Raw genomic sequence first — 26,445 nt, 5'->3', positions numbered from 1 at the left:
AAATAAAAAAATAAAAACTCAAAAAAAAAAAAATGCATTGCTGGGCCGCCTGGGTGCTCAGTCGTTGGGCGTCTGCCTTCAGCTCAGGTCATGATCCCAGGGTCCTGGGACTGAGTCCCACATGGGGCTCCCTGCTCAGCAGGAAGCCTGCTTCTCCCTCTCCCACTCCCCCTGCTTGTGTTCCCTCTCTCGCTGTGTCTCTCTCTGTCAAATAAATACATAAATCTTTAAAAAAAAAAGTTAAAAAATGTATTGCTATTTTTAACTGCCTAATACCACCAGTAACATAAAAAAGCATGAAATATGGATAACATCCCCAATTTTTAACATAACAAAGCCCTGCAGGACCTGTTCCCTAACCCTATAGGGTAGTACTCTCCCATATCTCCGGCAAGGTATGCCTACTTCTCATCATTTGCATCTGTCTCATTGTTTGCAAACCTTAGCTGAGCTATCACCTCTTCCAGGAAGCTTTCCCTGGATTTTTCGTGTCCTTGCCACTCTCAATTTGAATACGGTGTTTTCCTTTGTGCTTCCAAGAATACCTTTCCTGTTACACTGATTCTAATGGATTATGATTTGTTTACATGTCTCTCCATTGAGTACAGCGATGTATCCTTTTCATGTCCTTGAGACTAGCACAGCATACAGCTTATAGTAGTAATGCAATAAATGATCACTGAATGAGTGAACAAATAAATATTGGTCATAACAAAGTACATCTGCATTTATATATGAATACTGCAAAATTTGTTCTCTACATCAAAAACGTCAAGTCCTTTTTTCTAGCCTGTGCAAGAGGTTTTCTCCTCCTCTTCCCAAGGAGAAGTGCCTTGTCTTTGAAGACGTTCCTAACAGCATAGAGGCGGCCCTTGCAGCTGGCATGCAGGTAGTCAAGGTTCCAGATGGAAACTTGCACCAATACTTGACATCAAAGGCCACCCTGGTGCTGGATTCCCCGCCGGACTTCCAGCCCAAACTTTCGGTTTGCCGCCCTGTGAGTGAACAGCCCACCACACCTCTCTGGGCGTCAAGGCTACTGCACCCACTTTGGTGACCCATGCCACCCAGAAGAATCACCACCTGAGTATTCCTTCCAGCCCATCAGGTTGGCCTTCGCATCCCATGTGGGCTTGGCCTACTCTGGCTAGTGCTGACAAATCACGACACAGCTGAGAGACAGCAAAACAGAAACAGTCCAGAACAGAGATCAAAACACTCATTTGCATAATCATAAACAGTATGTGAACGATCATACAATTTCATTATATTTGAATAATCACGTAAGACTCATATACAGCAAATATGCATACATACATATACATGGCTGTGAGTGCTTGTGCATGTATGTATATATATGTGTGTACTTATACATGCACATATATATGTAAAACACTTCCTTTTCCAAGACAAAGTGAAATTATATTTGTGTTCATTTCTTTTCCTTTTTAGTTTTTCTAAACCCTGGCTGTAAAAGGTAAAATGCACGCGCGTGTGTGTGTATGCTCATATATATGTATATGCTTATATGTGTATGAAGATATATGTCATAGTCATATATTTCCTATACTACTTCACTCTTTTAAGTGTTGGTCTTAATGTGCCATAGCAACTGATAAAAGAGATGGTAACTGTATTTGGTTTGCAATCTGAGTAGAAAAGCCAAGTCATGGATGAGCCCTGAGAAATCATCCTCTTTCTTAGCAAAATTGAGTAAATCTGTGGCCTCAAAATCTCTCTGTGGACCTCTACTCAAAAGCAAACTCAGAGCTGTACCATCTTTTCAGTGTGAACAAACTGTAGCTTGTATTTTACATCTAAGTGCATGTCCACATTTGAGGATATTTTCTACCTCAAAAAAATCATCCCCCTCTTCTGAAAACATTTATTTCTCTAATACAGTCTTTGATACAAATATAATTTGAATTCAGAATGCATACTTGATATGACTGAGAGCCTTAGCACATTTTTGGAATAATTTACCAGACATTACACTTTGGCAATGGACCCCTTTTAGTAAACTTACTCAGCCCTTTGTGATGGGAAAACTGAGAAAGCACTGAATATGGGAAAGACATAATCACAGGGAGCACCCTGTCTGCTGGTTTGTCACTGATTGTCATTGAGCTAATTTTCAAGTGGAGTTGGAAGAAAATGATGGTGATGTATATGATTGTGGGGAGGGCTGGTCGTCTGCTGATGGTTGCCTCTTACTGTTGGAACAGTTTTGTATCTGTTCAACAAATTCATTTCAGCATTACTGATCGCCTGTGTATGGGTCTATTCTTTAAATTCTCCCTCAAACTGGTTGTAACATCTTACTGAATCTCTCATCAATTAATTGAATAAAATCTTCGACATCAGTTAAAAAAAAATGTAAGTCCTTAAAGAGTCTTATGGGCAAGACTTTCTACTGAAGAAGATCTAAAATAGTTTGTAAATATCAGTACAATTTATGTGTTAATCTTTCTTCCTATCCTGAAACAGTAGCTAAGTTAGGGTTTACTACAGAGGACAAAAACTGAGCAATTAAAGTATCCAATGACACTGTCCAATAAAGGACAGGTATTCCTTGTCATAAGCATAAAGATTGCCCAAATCTGTAAGGCTCCATATATTGGTTCAAACACAATCCTTTTTCAAGTGGAAAAGAAGCAGCATATTCTTACAAAACCCAATTTGCAAAAAATAAATAATAATCTGCCCAAAGCAACTTAGTCTTTCACCTGGTTGAGACTAGAGATTCAAAGTCTATGACTGCTATGTGTTGATGAAAACACTGATTATCTTATCTGAAGGAGTACACGTTGTCTTTCGGCAATCACACCTCATGTTTCCAGAGTGCTATAGTAAACCATGCACCCTGGGGTCAGAGACTAGGTTTTAATCCTTTTTGGATCCTCAGCACATTGCTCAGAGCCTAGGATATGGCAGGTGCTCAATAACTGCTTGCCAAATAAAATTCTACCTGAACAGCTTCATCACGTGCTTGTTTTTCTTCTTGTCTTCGCTGACGTTCTTCCTGTAACTCATTAAGCCTCTGCTCATATTCCTTCAATTTTGATAAGACATCATGGCGCTTATTCTGGGCTTCAAGGGTATTTATGAAGGCAATTTCATTTACCTTCGATAAAAACAAAGAAAGTGAGTATCAAATCAAGTTAATTCTAAGACACCCAACAAAAATAAACCTAACAGAGTCTCTCATAGTAATATATACTACAAATAAGGCATAAAACAAAATGGGTCTTTTCTTTTAATATTTGCCTCAAAAATGGATAGTAATCCAGGGTATATAAGAAACCCACATGCATAAGAATTGATTTAGAATAAATATTTTAGTGGCAGATCTTACATCAAGAAACAAATTAAGATTCTTACAAAAACATCTTATAAAGTTCTACTTAATTCATTATAATTTGCAATTATATAAATTACATTAAGATTTAAATAGGTACATATGTTATTCTAATGAATTTGGGAAAACTTAAAATAAGCAACAAATCATTTTTCTTCAACATATACCAAATAAGTGACAACTAGGAACAAGGTAGTGAAATATCTACGACCATCCTCAACTTCGCATATATTGATACTTACCAGCCAAGTTTTGCTAGAAAGCATAGCTCTTATGAGTAAAGTTTAGCTAAAGATAAAGCTGGAAAAAGTCAGTTGGGATCAAATTTCTCATTTTTGAAAGCCAGAGGGAAGGCATGCTACAGTGAAAATGGTAGACTAAAACAGGAAAGTAAACACGGGGACTGACTCTGACAGAAGTACAGACTCCAGGAATCCATGCTGGTGGAATAAAAACTATCACTAGATATGTTAAAAATCTCAGACAAGAGAGTTTGAATATAATTCTAACAAAGATTTCCCAATCACCTTTCCACGTGGCCACTTTTTTAAGTAGGATAATAACATAACCATCCTTCAAACTATACTGAAAGTATAAGAAACAGCTGTACTCAAGGAAAATGAATCATACTACATCAGGGCTCACATGTTAAGCATAATCAAGATGAAAGAAAAAGGAATGGAACTTAATGCTTTAGACAAAATAAATAAGTAAACTAAAGTTAGAGGGAAGAGTGTGCAAAAGTTGGATAAAAATTTCAAACTGTGATGTTGGTCAAAGGGTGCAAAGTTTCAATTATGCAAGATGAATAAGTTTTAGAGATGTACAGCATGGTGATGACACTTAACAATACTTGAAATTTGCTAAGAAGATAGAGCTTCAATTTTCTCAGCACATATGCAAACACACAAATGGTAATTACGTAGAGGTGAAAGGTGTTAATTAGCTGGGCTGTGATCATTCCACACTGTATATGTATATTAAAACATCACGCTGTAAACCTTAATATATTCAATTTTGATATGTCAATGATATCTCAATAAAGCTATAAATAAATAGATCATAAGTTAACAGGAAAATAAAAAACCCAATCTGGAAGAAAACATAACCCAAGGAAAATCAGAAAACTCCCTCAGCAAACTTTGTAATATAAAAGAAGTTAACAAAAACCTGAATTTAATAGTGCAAAAAAATGGTAACAGAACAAAACAATAAAAGATTAGAAAGCTAAGGAAACAAAGTGAGGACAAAAGTAACACTATCACTGAATTAGAAAAAGCATGGAGCAAATAAAGATGGCAAAAAATCAAATCACTAATAGAGGCAAGTCTCATGATAAGTTAATGTAGAACTTAAAAATGAAAATTTATGTATAAGTAATAAGCTCTGAATATAATGAACAAGTCATTATGGCCAAATATAAGGATAAATAACATCTATAGTTAAGAAAGACAAAGGGCACCTGGGTGGTTCAGTCAGTTAAGCGTTGGACTCTTGGTTTGGAGCTCAGGTCATGATCTCAGGGTCCTGGGATTGAGACCTGCCTCCAGCTCCAGGTTCTACACTCAGCATGGAGCCTGCTTGTCCCTCTCCACACCGCACACCACCCCCCACTCCTCCCCCCACTTGTGTGCACTCTCTCATAAATGAATGAATGAATGAATGAATGAATAAATAAATTAAAAAAATCTTGGAAAAAAAGACAAAATATTCCAACATATAATACAATACGGAAAGTTTTCCATGGAAAAAAAAAAAGAAAGCAAATTGAAAACTGAAAGAGCACATGTTATTTCATGAAAAAATGTTCAGAAGATCAATACCAAGAATACCCTTATTAAATCTTATTAAATTACAAAACACTAAGGAAGAATAATAATTTTTTTAAAAGATTTTTATTTATTTATTTGACAGAGAGAGACACAGTGAAAGAGGGAACACAAGCAGAGGGGAAGGGAGTGGGAGAGGGAGAAGCAGGCTTCCTGCCGAGCAGGGAGCCCGATGTGGGATTCGATCCCAGGACCCTGGGATCATGACCTGAGCCGAAGGTAGATGCTTAATGACTGAGCCACCCAGGCGCCCCAGAAGAATAAATTTTTTAAGCTTCCAAGCAGTAAATGCAAATTACCTACAAGAAGGAGAGGAGGAAAAATCAGTGTGGCCTTGGGCTTCTTCCCAGAAGTAGTTAATACTAGAAGAAAATAAAGCCTACAAAAATTTGAAGGAAAAACATTATGAACCATGAACCTGATCTCTAGCAAAAATGTATTCAGACAGAAATGCCACAGCCTTAGATATGGAAGAACTCAAGGAATAGAGCATATATAAGTTCTTCCTGAAAATCACTTGTTAATAAAATCCAGTTAACCAGAGACAAGTCAAAACAAACAACTCATACATGGAGAATTAGTGAAACTGTGAGTTCATTTATATACAGAAGGAAAACTATACTAAGGAATTATACTTTCAGAGCAAAGTGTAAATGTTATCTATCTTAACAATGTAAAATTAATAAAACTATGAAAAACTGTTGGGAGGAGATTAGGGACAATAAAAAGAAATGGTAGTGCTAGTTTCCTCAAAACTGTCATAAAATGAAATAGAGTGTAGTAAATATAATCATTCCAAACTCTTAATTTTTCATAATTTTTATAACCTTAGAAGAAATAATGAAAAATAATGCCTTTTGTGAGAAAGAAACATTTATTACAAATCAATAATTCCCTCAATTTTACTGCCATTTTACTTCCATCTCTTAAAATGGAAATAAAATCAAGTTTAATGCTTCTTATTCATAAGTATCATTTATAGTATAATTCCATTTTTTCAAAGTTACCTATTCATGCAATCTGAACATTATTCTAGAGAGATGTCTGGGACAGTATTTACCATTAGGTATATGTATATGGTGGCTATTTCTGAGGGTGGAATTTTGAGTTCTTGCTATATTGCTTCAATTCTTTAAAATGAAAACGAATTATTTTTATAATAATGATATGGTTACTATTCTTAATATAAAATAATATTAAAGAAAGCTAGGGAAATGCATTTATTCTAAGACTTGAAGATAAGGGAAAGTCTGAAGGTTTTTGAGCTAAGAGGTAATACAATAATAGCCTACAGAAAGATTAATTTAAAGGGAGTAGGGAAAAAAGGCAAGCATACCAACTACAAATATTTAGGAGGGAGATCTAAAAAATAAAAAACCTGGTGGCAATTATCATAAAAAGAAAAACACGTGAGAGACTACAGAACTGTAGAATCTGCAGCTGAATATATCATGGGAAATGGGGGAAGAAGTCAAAAAGACCAGCTTATCTTTTTGCTATATACACAAGAATTACTCAAAACAACAATAAAAAGAGTGAATCAAAGTAAATGATCAGAACTTTCCCAAGTCTAAGTTAATGGGAAATTAGTGATACCATTATCTGAAATACATATTTCAGAAAAAGCAGATGGTCTGGGAGATAGAAGCTGTGAGCTGATGAGTTCTACTGCATACAATCATCAAGCAAAAGGTAAATGAATCCAAACATCAGTTGTGGCCACAAAACAAGTCTCAGCAAATTTCAAAAGACTGAAGTCATGTCATGCATCTTTTCCAACCACAACGCTATGAAACTAGAAATCAAACACAAGAAAAAAATCTGGGAAAGAACAGGAGAAACATGGAGGTTAAATAACTTGCTACTAAACAATGAATGGGTCGACCAAGAAATCAAAGAGAAAATTAAAAAAATACATGGAGATAAGTGGAAAACACAACAGTCCAAAATCTTTGTGGTGTAGCAAAAGCTCTTCTAAGAGGGAAGTTTATAACAATACAGGCCTACCTCAAGAAGAGAAAGCTCAAATAAACAACTTAAACTTACACCTGAAAGAGCTAGAAAAAGAACAAACAAAAAGTACAAGGAAAGAAACAATAAAGATTACAAGCAGAAATAAACAGAAACTAAGAAAACCATAGAACAGATCAGTGAAACCAGGAGCTGGTTGTTCAAAAACATCAAAATTGATAAACCTTTAGCCAGACACATCAAAAAAAAAAAAAAGAATTCAAACAAAATCAGAAATTAAAGAGAAGGAACTGACACAAAAGAAATACAAAGGATTATAAGAATATATCATGCAAAATTATATGCAAACAAATTGGACAACATAGAAGAAATGGATAAATTCCTAGAAACCTATAATCCACCAAAATTGAATCAAGAAGAAATAGAAAATTTGAACAGACTGATTATAAGCAATGAAATTTAAACATTTAAAGAAGAGTTAATACCTATACTTCTCAAGCTATGAAGAAGAAGAAAAGAAGGAGCAGGACGAGGAGGAGAAGAAGAAGTAGTAGTAGTAGTAGTAGTAGTAGTAGTAGAGTAAGAAAAGCTTCCAAATCCATTCTATGAGGCCAACATTATCCTGATACCAAAACTGGATAAAGACACTACAAAAAAAGAGAACTGCAGGACAGTATCTCGATGAACACACATGCAAAAATCCTCAACAAAATATCAGCAAATCCAACAATACATTAAAAAATCATCACAATCAAGTGCGATTTATTCCTGGGATGTAAGGGTGATTCAATATTCACAAATCAACTTGATACATCCATCAACAAGAGAAAGGATGAAAATCATATGATCATTTCAACAGATGAAAAAAAGCATTTGATAAAGTACAACAACCACTTATGGTAAAAACTCTCAAAATAGTAGGTTTATAGGGAATATACCTCAACATAATAAAGGTATCTATGAATAACCCACAGCTAACGTCATAATGGTGAAAAGCTGAGAGCTTTCCCCCTTAGATCAGGAACAAGACAAGGATGTCCACTCTCACCACTTTCTTTCTTTCTTTTTTTTTAATATTTATTTATTTGACAGAGAGAGACACAGCGAGAGAGGGAACACAAGCAGAGGGAGTGGGAGAGGGAGAAGCAGGCCTCCCACGGAACACGGATCCCGATGTGGGGCTCGATCCCAGGACCCTGGAATCATGACCCAAGCCGAAGGCAGACGCCCAAGGACTGAGCCACCTAGGCGCCCCTCACCACTTTCATTCTACATAGTCCTGGAAGTCCTAACCACAGCAATCAGACAAGAAAAGAAATTGGTAAGGAAAAAGTAAAACATCCCCTACTTGTAGATAACACTATATATAGAAAACCCTAAAGGCTTCACAAAAAAACTACTAGAACTGATAAATGAATTCTGTAAGATCACAGGATACAAAATCAATACACAGAAATCCACTGCATTTCTATGCACTAATAATGAAGTAGCAGAAAGAGAAATTAAGACAACAATCCCATTTATAACAGAACCACAAATAATAAAATACCATGGAACAGACTTAGCCAAAAAGGTCAAAGAACTTGTGAAAACTATAAAACATTGATAAAGAAATTGAAGATGACACAAATGGAAAGATACTCATGCTTATCGATTGGGAGAAGAAATATTGTTAAAATGCCCATTAATGCAATCCCTATCAAATTACCAATAGCATTTTTCACAGAATAGAACAAATAATCCTAAAATTTGTGTGGAACCACATAAGACCACAAATAGCCAAAGCAACCTTGAAAAAGAACAACTGGAGGTATCACAAACCCAGATTTCAAGATATAATATTAAGCTGTAGAAATCAAAACAGTATGGTACTGACACAAAAACAGACACACAGATCAATGAAACACAAGAGAGAGCCCAGAAATAAACCCATGATTATACAATCAATCTCTGACAAAGGAGGCAATAATATACATTGGAAAAAGTCTCTTCAACAAACAGTGCTAGGAAAACTGGACAGCTACATGCTAAAGAATGAAACTGGACCACTTTCTTACACCATACACAAAAATAAGCTCAAAATGGATTAAAGACCTAAATGTGAGACCTGAAATCATAAAAATCCTAAAGGAAAAAAAAGGCAGTATTTTCTCAAACATCAGCTGTAATAACATTTTTCTAGTTAATGTCTCCTGAGGCAAGGGAACCAAAAGCAAAAATAAACTACCGGGACTACATCAAATTTAAAAGCTTCTCAAAGCACCCTGAGACTAATAATACACTATATGTTAACTATAATAAATTTAAATTAAAAATTTTTTAAAAAATAAAAATAAATAAAAGCTTCTCAATCTACATTTATTATTTTTTCTTTAACAATCTACACATTTAATGGAACCCCTATCATAACAGCACTAGCATTTTTCACAGAGCTAGAAAAAGCAATCCTAAAATTTGTATGGAATCAAAAAAGACCCCAAATAGCCAAAGCAATCTTGAAAAAGAAATGCAAAACCGGAGGCATCACAATTCCAGACTTCAAGCTACACTACAAAGCTGCAGTATGATACTGGCACAAAAAGAGACACACAGATCCATGGAACAGAACGGAAAATCCAGAAATGAACCCACAAATATATGGTCAATTAATCTTGGACAAAGCAGGAAAGAATATCCAGTGGAAAAAAGAGACGCCTCTCCAACACATGGGTTGGGAAAACTGGAGAGCAACATGCAAAAGAATGAAACTGGACCACTCTCTTACACCATACACAAACACAAATTCAAAATGGATTAAAGACCTAAATGTGAGACCATAAAAATTTTAGTGGAGATTACAGGCAGTAACTTCTCTGACATGCGCCACAGCAACTTCATACTAGATATGTCTCCTGAGGCAAGGGAAACAAAAGCAAAAATAAACTATTGGGACTTCATCAAAATAAAAAGTTTCTGCACAGTGAAGGAAATAATCAACAAAACTAAAAGGCAACCTATGGAATGGGAGAAGATATTTCCAAACAACATATCTGATAAAGGGTTAGTATCCAAAATATATAAAGAAATCATAAAACACAACACCCAAAAATGAATAAGTCAATTTAAAAATGGGCAGAAGACATGAATAGACACTTTTCCATGTTGAAAAGATGTTCAACATCACGCATCATCAGGGAAAATACAAATCAAAACTACAATGAGATATTACCTCACACCAGTCAGAATTGCTAAAATCAACAAGAAACAACAGGTGTTGGCAAGGATGCAAAGAAGGGGGAACCCTCTTACACTGTTAGTGAGAATGCAAACTGGTGCAGCCACTGTGGAAGACAGTATGGAGCTTCCTCAAAATGTTAAAAACAGAACTACCCTACAATCCTGCAATTGTGCTACTAGGTATTTACCCAACGAATATAAAAATACTAATTCAAAGGGATACATGCACCCTGATGTTTACAGCAGCATTATTTACAGTAGCCATATATGGAAACAGCCCAGGCATCCGCAGACTGATGAATGGAAAAGGAGATGTAGCGTATATATGGACAATGGAATATTACTCAGCCATAAATAAGAATGAAATCTTGCCATTTGCAATGACATGGATAGAACTAGAGAGTATTATGCTAGGTGAAATAAGTCAGAGAAAGATAAATACCATCTGATTTCACTCATATGTGTAATTAAAAAAAAAAAGCAAAGGGGGAAAAAAAGAGAGAAGCAAACCAAGAAACAGAGTATTATCTATAGAGAACAGACTGAAGGTTACCAGAGGGGAGGTTGGTGGGGGGGACTGGGTTAAACAGGCGATGGGGATTAAGTAGTGCATGTGTTGTGATGGGCACCGGGTATTGTATGGAAGTGCTGAATCACTATATCATATACCTGAAACTAATATTACACTCTGTTAACTGGAATTTAATTAAAAATAAATAAATAAAAGCTTCCACAAAGCAAATGAAATAATCAATAAAACTAAAAGACAACCCACTGAATGGGGAAGATATTTGCAAATAACATACCCAATAAAGGGTTAATACCCAATATATATAAAGAACTTATACAACTCAACACCCCCAAAACAAATAAGGTAACTAAAAAGTGGGCAGAAGACATGACATACAGATGGCCAACAAACATATGGAAAGATGGTCAACAGCACTAATCTTCAGGGATTTGCAAATCAAAACCACAATTAGATATCACCTCACACCTGTTAGATGGCTAAAATCAAAAACACAAGAAGCAACAAGTGTTGGAGAGGATGTGAGAAAAGGAACCCTTGTGCACTGTTCATGGGAATGCAAACTAGTACAGCCACTGTAGATAACAGTATGGAGGTTCCTTAAAAAATAAAAAATAGAACTACCATGTAATCCAGTAATTACAGTACTGGGTATTTACCCAAAGAATATGAAAACACTGATTCAAAAAGATATATGCACTCCTATGTTTACTGCAGCATTATTTACAATATCCAAATTATGGAAGCAACCCAAACGTCTACTGATAGATGAAAAGGTAAAGAATATGTGGTGTATATATACAATGGAATATTACTCAGCCATAAAAAGGAATGAAATCTCACCATGTGCAAGAGCATGGATGGATCCAGAGGGTATTATGCTAAGTGAAAGTAGTCAGAGAAAGACAAATACTATATGATTTCACTTATATGTGTAATTAAAAAAAAAAAAGCAAATGAACAAAGGAAAAAAGAGAGAAACAAAAAAACAGACTCTTAAGTAGAGAGAACAATCCAGTGATTGCCAGAGGGCAGCTGGGTAGGAGGATGGGTGAAACAGGTGATGAGCACTGAGGAATGTATTGAACTGTTGAATCACTACACTGTACACCTGAAATTAATATAATACCATATGTTAATTAAACTGGAATTAAAATTCAAAAGAAATTTAAAAATAAAAAATAAAGATTAGTTGAGGGGATGGGGCTAAAGATGCAAATCTAGGAGTCATTAGAGAGATGATAGTTGAAGTAATGATAATGATTGTGATACTGGAGGAAAAGAACAAGTGAAGTGGGTGAAATCAGTAAAACATAGGCAGCAAAAGAAAAAGGGAAGACAGGAAAGGATTAGTTAGAAAAGCAGAAGGAAAATCAACATAGTGTAGCATACTCTAGAAAAAGGTACCTCACAATGTTCACAATGGAAAAAAAAGTCAGAATAGCCTTTTAAACTTGGTGATAACATTCTGAAAGGCAAATACAGTATAGCACAGAGGAAAATGGTATTATAAAAAATTCAAGAAAATATGGATGATGAGGTGGTGGAAATTGGCTCAGCCTGCTCTTTCCAAGGAATCTGCAGATTTACAGAAGGGCAGAACAGACAATCCGCACAATTGGGAGTACACAAGTAGGCAATCTAGAGGAAGAAAGCAAAGGAGGAGGCATAAGAAATGAGGCAAATTCCAACAGCAGGCAAGAAGACACAGAACAAGGGAAAAGGGCTACTGCCATAAATCAGGAAAAGGCTATCTTTTCCTCATGAAAAAATTAAAATCAACTATGATTATGAGTAGATATTATAACTGAAAATGAATCAGTGACACCATTAAGAAACCGAAAATAAAAGCCAATTTTATACTATTAAATAATAGACCAAGATCTAAGATAAAATTAGGTTCTGAATAACTCAGGGGCTACAGTAACGGTCGCTATCAACTAAACAGACAGTGGTTTATTTTCAACCATCTATGTACACAAAAAGAAGGAAGGAATTTGAAATGACTATTAATTTACTCCACGAATTCACAAAATGTATATATGAGAAAAAAAATTTATCTTGATTAAATAACAGGACTGAAATGAATATATTTGGTACAGGTCTCAAGGGAATTAAATTTCTAGTAGAACTTAAATATATTTTTTAAAGCCAGGAAAAAAATGACTGGATTATTAGTACTCTTGGGTTAGTAATAATACAACAAAAATGAATTGAGGAAAAATTGAGAAGTAGAACATAAATAGGATGTGGTGTTCTACAATTCTAACATTTTACAAAGTATTTACAGTATACCAGAGATGGCACTGACTGCTTCAAAACATGCACATGCTAATTTAATCCTTTCATCAAAATTCTTGAGAGGTAGGTAAGGTTATTCCTAATTTAAAAATTAACAAATAGGGTAAAAGGTAAAATAACTCATAAGGCCATTCAGTTACTAATTGGTAGAGTCAGGACCTGGATCCAAGTTTATCCAACTCCAAAGACTTCAGTCTTCAACATGACAAAAAGTTACTTTTGAAGAAGAAACAATTCTTTGATGAATGTTGAACCAAAGTTCCTGATCCTAAGACTCACCTGGAGGACCTATAAAAAATAAAGTTCCCCAGGCCCCACTCCAGCTTACTGAAAGACCCTGCGAAGAAAAGCCTCAGAAATCAGATGACTGTTATGATCAGGCAACCTTGGAAAATAGTGGCATGTGACAAAACCAAAGGTAGAAAGAGATTCTGTCTCATAAATTATTATGTCTGGGTATGAAAGTATGTGACAATATTTCATGCGAACTTTTAGATATTTATGCAATTACCCTAAGAGCAATTCAATCATAACATTCTTTTTAAAGATTTTATTTATTTACTTCAGAGAGAGAGTGAAAATGCGAGAGAGAGCATGAGAGAGAGAGCGAGCATGTGGGGGGAGGGCAAAGAGAGAGGGGCAAGCAGACTCTCCACTAAGCAGGGAGGCCGATGGGGGGTTTGATCCCAGGACCCTGGGATCATGACCTGAGCCAAAGGCAGACGCTTAACTGACTGAGTCACACAGGCGCCCCTGTCATAACATTTTTAAATGAGAGAACAAGAAGAAAACTAGATTGTCTATTTTCTTTATAGACATAATACATTTCTTTTTTTTTTTAAGATTTTATTTATTTACTTGAGAGAGAAAAAACATGAGTGGGGGGAGGAGCAGAGGGAGTGGGAGAAGTAGGCTCCCTGCTGAGCAGAGCCCTGGGATCATGCCCTGAGCCAAAGGCAGACACTTAACTCACTGAGCCACCCAGGTGCCCTGACATAATACATTCCAAAATGGAATTTCACAGATTTTTTAAGAAAAGCAATAAAAATTAAGAGAATGGATAGGGTAGCAAATGGTAGCATGGTTTTAAAGCAGTGTTTCATATTTCCAAGAATTTTAGTACAGATTCTTGATTCAGTTTACCTTGATTATTAAGAATTTTAAAATTACAAATGACAGCTCATATCCTTAGGTAAAGACACCCAGCAGTTGACCATTCACCTTGATGGAAAGTATTTAAACTGTAGTTTGGATTAATACGTTTATAGGAGCCACTATGGCTTAATAAAATTATAATGAAAGTAAACATATTAAGCAATTTGACAAATCAAAATTCATTTAACTCATATGAAAAAAAGGCCAAAAAATGAGAATACTAAACTAAAACCACAGTAGTAAAAGCAGAGGCTTTGGAACCACAAAGACCTGGATTTTAATTCTGGCTGTGTGACCATCAACAATCTGCCTTCAGATTGCTCCTCTAGAAGATAAAGATAATAATAATATATAGTTCAAAACTTCCACTTCCAGCCATGATGGAGTGACAGGGTCCAGACGTACCCTCCCATCTTAAACAACTAAAAAATTAGACAAATATATAAAACATGATATTCAATTAATGTAACATAGCAAATATCAAGAGAACAAAAAACAAAAACCACATTATTTTACAACAGATGCAGAAAAGCAATTTGACAAAATCCAACATCCCTTTGTGATAAAAACACACAACAAAATACGAATAAAAAGGAACTTCCTCAATCTGATGAAAGGCATCTATGAAAACCCATACCTAACATCATACTTTATGATGAAAGACTAAATACCTCCCCTAAAGACTGGGAACAAGACAAAGATGTCATGTCCACGTTTACCACTTCTATTCAACACTGTATTTCAGGTTCTAACTAAAGCAAAAAGCAAGAAAAACAAATCAAAGACATCCAGGTTGGAAAAGAAATAAACCTATATCTATTTGCAGATAACATGATTTGTATATAGAAAATCCTAAAGAATCCACTAACGAAGCTATTAGAACTAAAGAGCCAGTTCAAGCAAGGTTGCAAGAGACGAGATTAATATATAAAATTCAACTGTATTTCTGTGCCCTAGTAATAAACAGTCTGAAAATGAAATTAAGAAAACAATTCCAATTTACAATCATGTCTACAAGAGTACATACTTAGGAATAAATTTAAATAAGGTGACTTTCACACCGAAAACATCAAAGCACTAAATAGATATATACATCAATGGCACAGGATATCATAAGGGTAATCAAGATAAAGTGGTATTGGCATAAAAATAGGCACAGAGACAAATGAAACAGAACAGACAGTCAGAAACAGACCCATACATATATATGGCAAATAGCTTTTCAACAAGGGTACTAAGGCAATTCAATATAAAAAGGATAATCTTTTCAACAATCGGTACTTGAACACTGGATATCCCTATGAAAAAATGAACCTCAACCCTACCTCACACCATATACAAAATTTAACTCAAAAGGGAACACAGACCTCATTGTGAAATTTAAAACTCCTACAAAAAAATTAAGAGAAATCTTAGTGATCTTAAATTTAGGTAAAGATTTTTTAAATAGGAAACAAAACAAAGCACAAAACAATGAAACATGGAACACTACATCAAAAACTAATGATGTACTGTATGGTGACTAACAAAATAAAATAAAATTTAAAAAAAGAAGTAAAAAAGTTAATATATTGGACTTCAGCAATTTTTAAAACTTCAAAACACACTTTAAAGAAAAGGAAAAGGCAGGATGCCTGGGTGGTTCAGTCAGTTAAGCGTCTGCCTTCGGCTCAGGTCATGATCCTAGGGTCCTGGAATGGAGTCCTGCATCGGGCTCCTTGCTCAGTGTGCTTCTCCCCCTGCCTCTGCCTTTGCCTGTGACTCCCCTGCTCATACTCTCTCTCTCTGACAAATAAATAAATAAGTCTTAAAAAAAAAAAAAAAAAAGAAAGAAGAAAAAGAAAAGGCAATCCAAGGACTGCAAGAAAGTATCTGCAAAACATAGATCTTAATATCTAACATACATGAAGTCCTCTAAGAAATCTTTTCATTTGTGACAAACTGTATGAAACTGGAGGGCAATATGCCAAATTAAATAAGCCAGACAAAGAAAGACAAATGCTGCATGGTATCACTTATATTTGGAATCTAAAAAAAAAAAGTTGAACTCATAAAAACAAAGAGTAGAAAAGTGGCTGTCAGGGGCTGAGGGTGGAAAAAGAAATAGGGAGAGGTTGGGAAAAGTGTATAAACTTTCAGCTGTAAGATGAATAAGTTCTGAGGATCTAATGTACAACATGGTGACTACAGTTGATAACACTGTATTGTATAGCTGAAATATGCTAAGAGAATAGAACTTAAACATTCTCTCTCTCACACTCACACACACATATGCACAGATAAATATGTGAGGTGATGGATGTGGTATTTAACTTGATGAGGGGAATCCTTTCACAATGTATATGTATATCAAATCACCATGCTGTAGACTTTATATACCTTACTATTTGTCCATTACACCTCAGTAAAGCCAAAAAAAAAAAACTTAATAATAAAACAATCTAACTTTAATGAACAAGATGTTTGAACACACATTTCACCAAAGAGATAAAGATATGAAATAAGCACGTGAAAAGATGTTCAAAAATGAAAATAACATTAAAAAAAAGAAAAGAAAATTAAAACCAAATGAGATACCGTAGACACATACTAAAATGGAGTGGCTAAAATTACAATGTGTAACCATATCTAATGTTGGTAAGAATGTGGTTAATTAGAACTCTCATCCACTGCTGGTAAGAATGTCTAATACCACAAGTACCACAAGCTTTTCGGAAGTTCTCATTATACCACTTTGTTTTTTCGAGAGACCTACATTAGTACTTGTTTTCGCTAACCAAAAGAAATCCAAAGAGGATGTCTGCTTTATGAATAAAAGCAAAAAGCAAAAATCGTGTTCAGTGTTTGTTTTATAGTGAGACATTACGGAGTCAACACACCCCAGACAGCACGTGCGGTGCTGCCCAGCTCCTTCCCCAGGAACTACACTCAGCATCTCAGGGTCAGGCCACCATAGTTTTGAACTGTGTTTGTGAACATCTATGCTTTATCTCAATTTATTTTGTGTGTCCATTAGCAAGATGTGTCCTAATGTATCAGAAAAGCCTAAAAGAGGTTATTTTGGGGGTCTGGAAATGCTCAAAAAATTTCCCATATACATTAATGGTAATTGCATCTTTATGCCATTCCAAATTACAAAAGGTTTCAGATAGTGGGGGAAACCTATAGAATAACCACTTTGGAAAACTGTTTCTTTAAAAGTTAAATATGAAGCTATTATGAGGCTCTGCTATTTCATTCTTAGGTATTTACCCAAGATAATGAAAGCACACATCTGCACAAAGACTTATACATGATGGTTCATGGCAGCCAGATCTATAATAGCCAAAAAACAAGAAAGTAAACAAATACCTATCAACAAGTGACTGGATTAACAAATTATGGTATTTCTATACAATGGTATACTTCTCAGCAATGAAAAGGAACTGATATACACAACAGTATGGATGACATTCAAAATAACTATGTTGAGTGAAAGATGCCAGGGGAAAAGTATACTGTATGATTCCATTCATATAAAATTCTAGAAAATGCTAACATCCATAGTGACAAAAAGCAGATCAGCAATTGCACAGTAACTGAGTTGGAGGAAGGAATGAATACAAAGAAGCATGAGCAAACTTCTGAGGGCGATGGAACCGTTTATTATCTTCACTGTGCTGAGGTTTCAGGAATATTTACATGTCAAAACTCATCAAACTGATGCTTTACATATGTGCTATTTATTGTCTGTCAATTGCACCTCAAAAAAGCTGTAAAAAATTAATATACATCTCATAGGATTATTGTTAAGTATATGATATTGTACCTAATAAGTTTTAAGTGAGTCTGTTATTCTGGCATGAAATAATCACTTCATATATCAGCTTCTTACTTTAACAACTGAAAAAAGTACTTGGGTAACTAACTCAATGTTCAAAGCACCTAAGATATACCTTAGCTTCTTCCTCTTGTGCTTTTTTAACAATTGCTTGTAATTGCACCTCTCGTTTAAATTCAGCATGAAGTAATTTCTCTTCCATCATCCTGCGTCGTTGATCTAATAATTCTTCCTTCCACTTCCGGACATCTTTCTCCTATACAGAGTGAGATATTCACATGTAGTAATTTAACAGATACACAGGTTAGGAATTACAAAGTCTAGAACCAGAAAGACCTAAAGGAGCATGACTTATGAATACAGACTAGGAATCCAGACTGCTTGAGTTCATAATCTACCTTCTCACTTGCTAGCAAAAATCAAAAGCTGGCTCAACATGAGTGGGAAGAAAACTAACATTTCAGTTGAAGTTTAGCTACATAATTATGCATTTAACCACCTAAAAAAGTATGATGCAGACACAGCACTGGATTAGGAGCTAGAGGACAGATCTTTAAAGCCCTTTAGTCAGCCAATTATCGGTCATCTGATACTGGAAACAGTATTTCGCCTCTCCTAGATTCAGTTTTCACACCTGTAAAAAAATGGGATTCAGTATCTGTTCAACTCTGTGAGCTACAAAGAATTCTGGTGATGAGACCACATATATAAAACAGTGCTGAAACAATAACCTATTATACAAATGGAAGGTGGATTTATCATTAAAATCAATCAGAGATAGATTAATGGAAAAATTAAACTGAAGAACCACTAACATCTTGTACAATTTCAAGAATTTATTATTCTGTTTGCATGAATACTTGGAGATTATATTATATAAGAAAATAAACTATATAATTTTATTTGTCTTAAAGACACAATAAGGGGTGCCCGGGTGGCTCAGGTGGTTAAGCGTCTGCCTTTGGCTCAGGTCATGATCCCAGGGCCCTGGGATTGAGCCCCACCCCTGCTCAGTGGGGAGTCTGCTTCTCTCTCTCCTTCTGTCCCTCCCCGCCCCCATGCTCGCCCGTCCCCCCAAATAAATAAATAAAATCTTAAAAAAAAAAAAGACACAGTAAGAGGGGAAGTTGTAGTTGTGTTACAGCATTTCTCTAAAGCTGGAAATTAAATAATATATTAACTCTTACAGAACCCCACAACATGGAGTCTGTTTTTCATTTTGATTTATTCATTCCAAATGATTAAAATAAAAATAATGACAAATTCTTGAGATTCAGGTAAAGAAAAAAGTCACAGATTTCCTTCTTTTTCCAGCTTTTTCTACTGTACTAAACAGAATCTTATACTACACCTCATTTTTAAAAATATTTGGATTATTTGCTCCAATTATCTCTCCCAAATTTAAAATACACATAAGTAATGCAAATAATATTTTTTAAAAGATTTTATTTTTAAGTACTCTCTATACCCAACATGGGGCTCGAACTCACAACCCTGAGATCAAGAGTCTCTCACATGCTCCACCAACTGAGCCAGCCAGGCGCCCCAATGCAAATATTTTTCACCTCTGCATATTAGTACTCCTTTCTAGTACTAGAAGATAACAAAGGAGTTCACCTATACTCTAACAGTCACATATCTTTTGTCATGTTGTGATAAGTACTTGTAGTATGCAGACTCCAAGATGGCTCCCAGCAATCCCAGTCACTTGGTATTCAGATCCTTCTGTAATTCCTCCCCACACTGTACCAGGATTGTGACCAACAGAATACAGCAAAAGTGATGGCATATCACTTCTAAGATCAGGTTATAAAAGGCAATGCAGCTTCAGTTTTGGCAGCTTATTTATTCTTTCCTTCTCTCCATCTCCATCCCCTCCTCCTTTCCTCCCTTTCTCCTAGACTATTTTCTGTGGGGAAGCCAGTGGCCATGTTATGAGGACACTTGGGCTGTGGAAAGGTATACATGGCAAATAACTGAAGTCTATGGCCAACTGGTAAAGAGGACCTGAAGTCTGCCTACAACCACATGAGTGAGTCCAAAAGCAGATCCTACAGTTCCAAATGACTGACCCCAGCCAACAGCATGACTGCAAACTCAGACTCCAAATAAAAATCATTAGGCAAGTCACTCCCGGTTTCCTTGCCCACAGATATTGTGAGCTAATAAACATCTGTTGTTTTAAGTGGGTAAGTTTTGAGGTCATTTGTTATACAGCACACATAACTAATACAGTACTCACCTATATCTGCCATGTTGAAGTAATAATAAGAATGACCATACAATGAGCAACAGCCATCCTAACACCATGCACTGTTATACATACTGGCCACATTTAATCATTGTATCAAGTTAATAATTATAATTGTCATTTTATAAATAAAGAAACTGAAATGCAATATTGTCAAGTAACTAGCCCACGGCATATTTTATCATGTGGTAAAACCGGAATTTGACCCCTACCTGGCCATCTCCAGACCCCATGTTCTTCCCACTATATCACCCTGATCAGAAGTTACACTATTTTAAGAATCTCTTCTATAAATTCAATTAGTGCCCCACTTATTCAAACCTGATAATCTGAGGCTCAAAACTATCCTACCAATTCATCCTACTGTCCACAAGACTCCCCAAAGAAACTCCCCATGAAAATGGCAAAAGACAAAGTGCAGCTTCAATAATCCATGCCAACTCTGCAAACATCAACTTACTAGCTAATTGAGAAATGTCCATTTTTTTCTTTTTTGCAGGTAACCTTCTGTAATTGTATAGGTAGAAATGCTTTTGTTTACTAGAAAATTTAATTCTTTTTATAGTTTTGCTAGCTTCTCTTAAACCAAAAAAAGAAAAAGAAAAAACAGTCAAGTTAAAAATCAGCCCAACAATTTAAGGCTATCAGAATTTTCTATATATTAAAAACTCACCCTTTCTAATAATTTCTGAAGCTTTAATGTTTTCTCTTCACGTAACTTTTCCCTTAGCTGCTGTGCTTTCATTTGTTTTTCTTCATGTTTCTTCTTAGATTCTGCAATTGTTCTATTAACACAAACAAGTGGACAGAAGACACAAATGTTTACATGATAAAGCCAAAAATATCTTCTTTAGTCTTCAACATTCCTAAAATAAATATAAAAAGTATACAAAACTAATTCTGGCCTAACATTTCAGGAAAACATTGTCACTTTTCAATGAATCTGTAACTATCCTGAGTAATGTGCCTTAAAATGTTGTTTAGCAACTCTATTTAGTAGTCAAGAGTAGCTAGTTTCCCTCCTATGAAACATTTCACATTAATTTTCGAAGGCCAGACCTTTTACGAGACGGTGAGGAAAGTTTTTCATGCATGTGAATTCCATGGCCTGGAGGTCTAGCAGGTTCCTCCTCTACAATATCCCCCCATGATGTATTTTGGCGCCAAGTTTCACGAGCTGCCAGAAAAAAGAAAACCAATGTAACTGTTTAACCACATAGTTCTATAAAACCAACATTTGAGAACAGACTTTTAAAAGGCATCAGCATTTCCACTCGAAATTATTTATTTTATACCTAAACTCCATTTAGTAAGATAATCTACTTTAAATCCTTCTAGCTACACACACACACACACACACACACACACACACACACAATACCTTCATAATCTGCAAGGACATCATTCCAGTCCATAGACATACCACAGAAAGATACACTCCCACTGCCCATGCTGGCCTAAAATGTAATAAGGAAAAGTGAAAAACAAATATTTGAACATAGTTATAACCTTAAAAAATGAACTGCAGATGTAATATTCCTGTTACTAATACATTTAACAAACAGTTCAAAACCAGAAAAAAGCTATATACCTTTTATAGTTACAATAATCACCAAAATACTATAGTCTATACATTTTAAGAGGAAGACAACCCTACTTTTCATTAACAGCAGAGACAAATCAAGTAAATTTAAAAGAAACATATTGGCCTCATACTATTACCACATAACTCTGCTATATTCATAGTACACATGAGAAGAGCTCCAGATTATTCTCTGGGTATTAAAATTTAATAGAAAAATATTTGAAACATTTATAGTTACTTCCATTCTGTAAGAAGTCCCTCTTAGCAACATATATATCTGAGTGCTTAGTGACAGCAAGGCATGTATCATTTACTTTTTATTAGTTGAACAGAAAAAAGTAAAATACCTTAGATTCTATTTCAATCTCTGCAATTAAAATCAAGTAATGTTCTTACTTTTTTGAAGATTCAATTTATCGATTTGTAAAATGAGAACAGCAACTTTCAACTTGTCAACTAAATTATATATAAAAACACTTCGTTATGGTGAAGTGCTAAAGAAAGATTTCCTGTTGTTTTTGCATCAACTCTAAGTCCTTCTGGCCCTACGAATTTTATTTCTAAATGTAGTTTTTTGAACAATTATGTTAAAAATTCTAAAAGGTCACAGAAGAACCCAAGGTAGCGGTGAAGTAGGAGGACCGTAGGCTCATCTCGTCCCAGGAACACAACTAGATAACTATCAAATCATCCCCCAGAAATCAGCCTGTAGACTTGACAGGACAAACTCTACAACTAAAGGGAGAGAAGAGGTCACACTGAAGAAGGTGGGAAGTACAGAGACATGGTTTAGGGGAGAAATGGATCAGACTGCAGGTACTGCAGAGGGGAGGGAGCCCTGGTCACAGGGAAGGGTGAGAGAGAGCAACAAGCACACAGGGGAATGCAAAAGGAGAACGTTTTCCCAAAGCCTTTGGCTTGGAAAATAAGAGGGGCTGAATTCTGTGAGTTCTTGAAACCAGCAGGGCTTAAAGATTTGGAGTTTTAAAAGTCAGCAGCTTGGCTGGGATGGAGTCCAGACGGCACAGCCCTGCTCCTGGAGAGAAGACAGGCAAAAAACCAGGGGCAGACAGTGTGGAAATAGTGATCTGAAGAACACCTGGGGCACAGAGTAGGGAGATTATTCGCTATTCTAAGAGCATTTCCCTGAGATGCAGCACAGTGTTCACAGAGATGCCTCTCTGGGAATAAAAGAGCTAAATGGAGCCATTTCTCTTCCCCATCCCTCAGCATAAACACAGAGCCATCTAAGGGAAGCAGCTCAGCACCAACACTGGCTGCCTACTTTGCTTACACCAAGCCCCACACCCCTGCACTCTGGCAGAACGGTACTTGTCAGTCAAGCTTGCCTTAGTCCCAGCATGGTAGGCCCCTCCCCACAGAAGATCAGCATAAACCCCTGCCCATACCACATCTCCTGACCAGAGAGTTCTGCAAGGCTCAGTTCTGGTAGAGTTGGTGTCAGGTATCAATTCACAAGCACACCAGAGCACATCTGGTTAAAACTCAACACATTCAGGCCAGGGATCAAACACTGTCCCCAGCAGGCAAGGAGAGCCTCTGCAGACAACTGGCCTGAAGGATAGAGCAGCCAAAACACAAAAGCACAGCACACACAGCACATACCAGAGACACTCCATGAAGTTCCAGACCCAACGCACTACATGACCTCTTCTTCCGAAGGCCATTACTTTCAGGAGAAGAAGACAACTGGCTTTTTTTAACATAGGAAAGAGGGCAGAGACTTAGACAAATTGCCAAGATGGAGAAATTTATCCCAAATGAAAGAACAAGATAAGGCCATGGCCAGAGATCTAAGCAAAACAGATATAAATAACATGCCTGATGGAGAATTTAAAGCAAAAATCATAAGGATACTCACTGGGCTTAAGAAAAGAATAGAAGACATCAGTGAGACCCTTACAACAGAGATAAAAAAGTTTAAAAAAAGAATCAATCAGAGATGAAGAATGAAATAAATGATATGGGAAACAGACTTGATGCAATGAACAGCAGGCTGGAAGAAGCAGAGGAATGAATTAGTGACCTCAAAGATAAAATAATGGACAATAATGAAGCCAAACAAAAGAGAAAGAAGAATTATGCAACACAAGAATAGATTTAGGAACTCAGTGACTCCATCAAATGGAAAAACATCTGTTATTATAGGAGTCCCAGAAGAAGAAGAGAGGGAAAAAGGGGCAGAAAATTTATTTAAAGAAATAATAGCAGAAAACTTCCCTAATCTGGGGAAGGAAACAGACATCCAAATCCAGGAGGCACAGAGAACTCCAATCAAAATCAACAAAAGCAGGCCTACACCAAGACATACTGTAATTAAATTTGCAAAATATAGTGATAAAGCAAAGAATCTCAAAAGCAGCGAGACAAAAGAAGTCTTTAACTTACAAGGGAAAACCATAAGGCTAGCTAGAGATTTCTCAACAGAAACCTAGCAAGCCAGAAGGCAGTGGCATGCTATAGCCAACGCGCTAAATGGAAAAAACCTGCAGCCAAGAATACTCTATCCAACAAGGCTATAATTTAGAAGAAGAGATAAAGAGTTTCTCAAACAAATGAAAACTAAATGAGTTCATGACCTCTAAACTAGCCCTGCAAGAATTATTAAAGGGGACTCTTCCAGTGTAAAGGAGAGATCAAAAGTGACAAAGACAAGAAAGGATCAGAGAAAATCTCCAGAAACAACAAAACAAGTAATAAAATGGCAATAAATATATATCTATCAATAATTACTTTGAATGTAAATGGACCAAACACTCCAATCAAAAGAAATAGGGTGTCAGAATGGATTAAAAAAAAACAAGAGCCATCTATATGCTGCCTATAAGAGACTCATTTTAGACCTAAAGACACTTGCAGATTCAAAGTGAGGTGGTGGAAAAACATTATCATACAATACTTATATAAGACAAACTAGACGTTTTTTCTTGTATTATTTTTATCCTTTTTTGGTATCAGGGTAGTACCGGCCTCGTGGAATGATTCCAAATGTGTTCCCTCTATTCCATTATTTGTATGATTTGACAAAGATTGTCATTAATTTTTTTTTCATGTTTGGTAGAATTCACCAATGAAACCATGTGGTCTTGGGCTTTTCTCTGCTCAGGGATTTCGGATTCCTAATTCAACTTTCATTCTTGTCATTGGTCTAAGAAGATTTCTTACTTTCTGGATTCAAGATTCATGATTCAATCTTGGTAACCTGTGGGTTTTAGGAATTGCCTTTTTTTTTCTAAGTTATCTGATTTGTTAGTATATAATTTTTTATAGTAATCTATTATCATCTGTTGTATTGTTTTCTCTTCCATTTCTCATTTTGGTTTTTGAGTCTTCATTTTTTTTCTTTGTTAATATAGTTAAAGCATTGCCAATTTTGTTTCTTTTGGTGGGGGGAACTGCTCATGACTTTCAATGTTATGTGACTGTTTATTCTGGTCTCTATTTTATTTATTTCTGATTTTCTTTGTTATTTCCCTCCTCTACTAAATCTCAGCTAAGTTTCTTCTTTTTCTACTTCCTTGTCGTGTAATGTTAAGTTGTTTACTTCAACTATTTTTCTTAATGCAAGTGTTTATAGCATAAATTTCACTCTAACATCTGCTTTTACTGCATCCCATAGGTTTTGGAACATAGTGTTTTCTTTTTCTTTTGTTTTGAGACATATTTTGATTTGCCATTTGATTTTATTTGGCCCATTGCTTGTGCAGTAGTGTGTTAATATATACATGATAGATTTTCCAACTTTGTTTTATTGTTGATCTTTAGTTTTGTACCACTGTGGATAGAAAATATACTTGGTATGATCCCAGTCTTCTTAAATTTCTAATATTTGTTATGTCTCTTTTTATGTGAGTTAGCCAGGGGATTCTTCTGTGTGTACTTAAAGAAAATGTGTATTCTATTTTTCTTGGATGGAATATTTTATATATATCTTTTAGAACATGTGTTCTGCAGTATGCTTCAAGTAAAAAATGTTCTTGTTGAAAAAAAAAATACCTTAAACTGAGGGTACTCATTTAGGCAGGGGGGATGAAATAGATGATGGGGATTAAGAGTATACTTACCATGATGAACAATAAATAATGTAAAGAATTACTGAATCACTATATTGTACACCTGACACTAATATAATACTGTATGTTAACTACAGTGGAATTAAAAATAACTTAACAAAAAATAAAAAAAAATAAAAGCTCACAGAAAAATCACTGTCGTTGTCGGTTTCAATATTAATATCATTGTTTTCTTCTGCTTCAATTTCTCTGGTTAACTGCTCCTCTTCAGCAATAGCACTAGCAATGGCTTCTTCATTGGCCTTTTCTAGACGATCTGCCAGCTCCTCTTTTTTAGCAAGAACTTCTGCCATGGACTATAAAATTAAAAATAAACAAAAGAATGATCAGTTGAGT

General features: G+C 35.6%; 1 protein-coding gene across 9 annotated transcripts in view; it reads right to left on the bottom strand.

The window, feature by feature from the left end:
• SCAPER (S-phase cyclin A associated protein in the ER) overlaps positions 1–26,445 on the bottom strand; it is a 422,618-nt gene that overhangs the window by 292,431 nt on the left and 103,742 nt on the right. For 8 of the 9 annotated variants that reach the window (XM_081829597.1, XM_081829604.1, XM_081829603.1 and 5 more), the window contains 6 exons: positions 26,235–26,405; positions 21,812–21,887; positions 21,490–21,607; positions 21,104–21,215; positions 18,295–18,435; positions 2,969–3,124 (listed from right to left, as the gene is read on the bottom strand). In XM_081829597.1, the coding sequence (XP_081685723.1) occupies positions 2,969–3,124; positions 18,295–18,435; positions 21,104–21,215; positions 21,490–21,607; positions 21,812–21,887; positions 26,235–26,405 (774 nt within the window). The remainder of the gene's footprint in view (positions 1–2,968; positions 3,125–18,294; positions 18,436–21,103; positions 21,216–21,489; positions 21,608–21,811; positions 21,888–26,234; positions 26,406–26,445) is intronic. The other variant, XM_081829605.1, reaches the window with a different exon arrangement.

This window comes from Leptonychotes weddellii, chromosome 9, assembly GCF_054177405.1.
Source record: "Leptonychotes weddellii isolate Sample4059 chromosome 9, ASM5417740v2, whole genome shotgun sequence".
NCBI lineage: Eukaryota > Metazoa > Chordata > Mammalia > Carnivora > Phocidae > Leptonychotes > Leptonychotes weddellii.
This window is presented reverse-complemented; position numbering and strand designations above follow the sequence as displayed.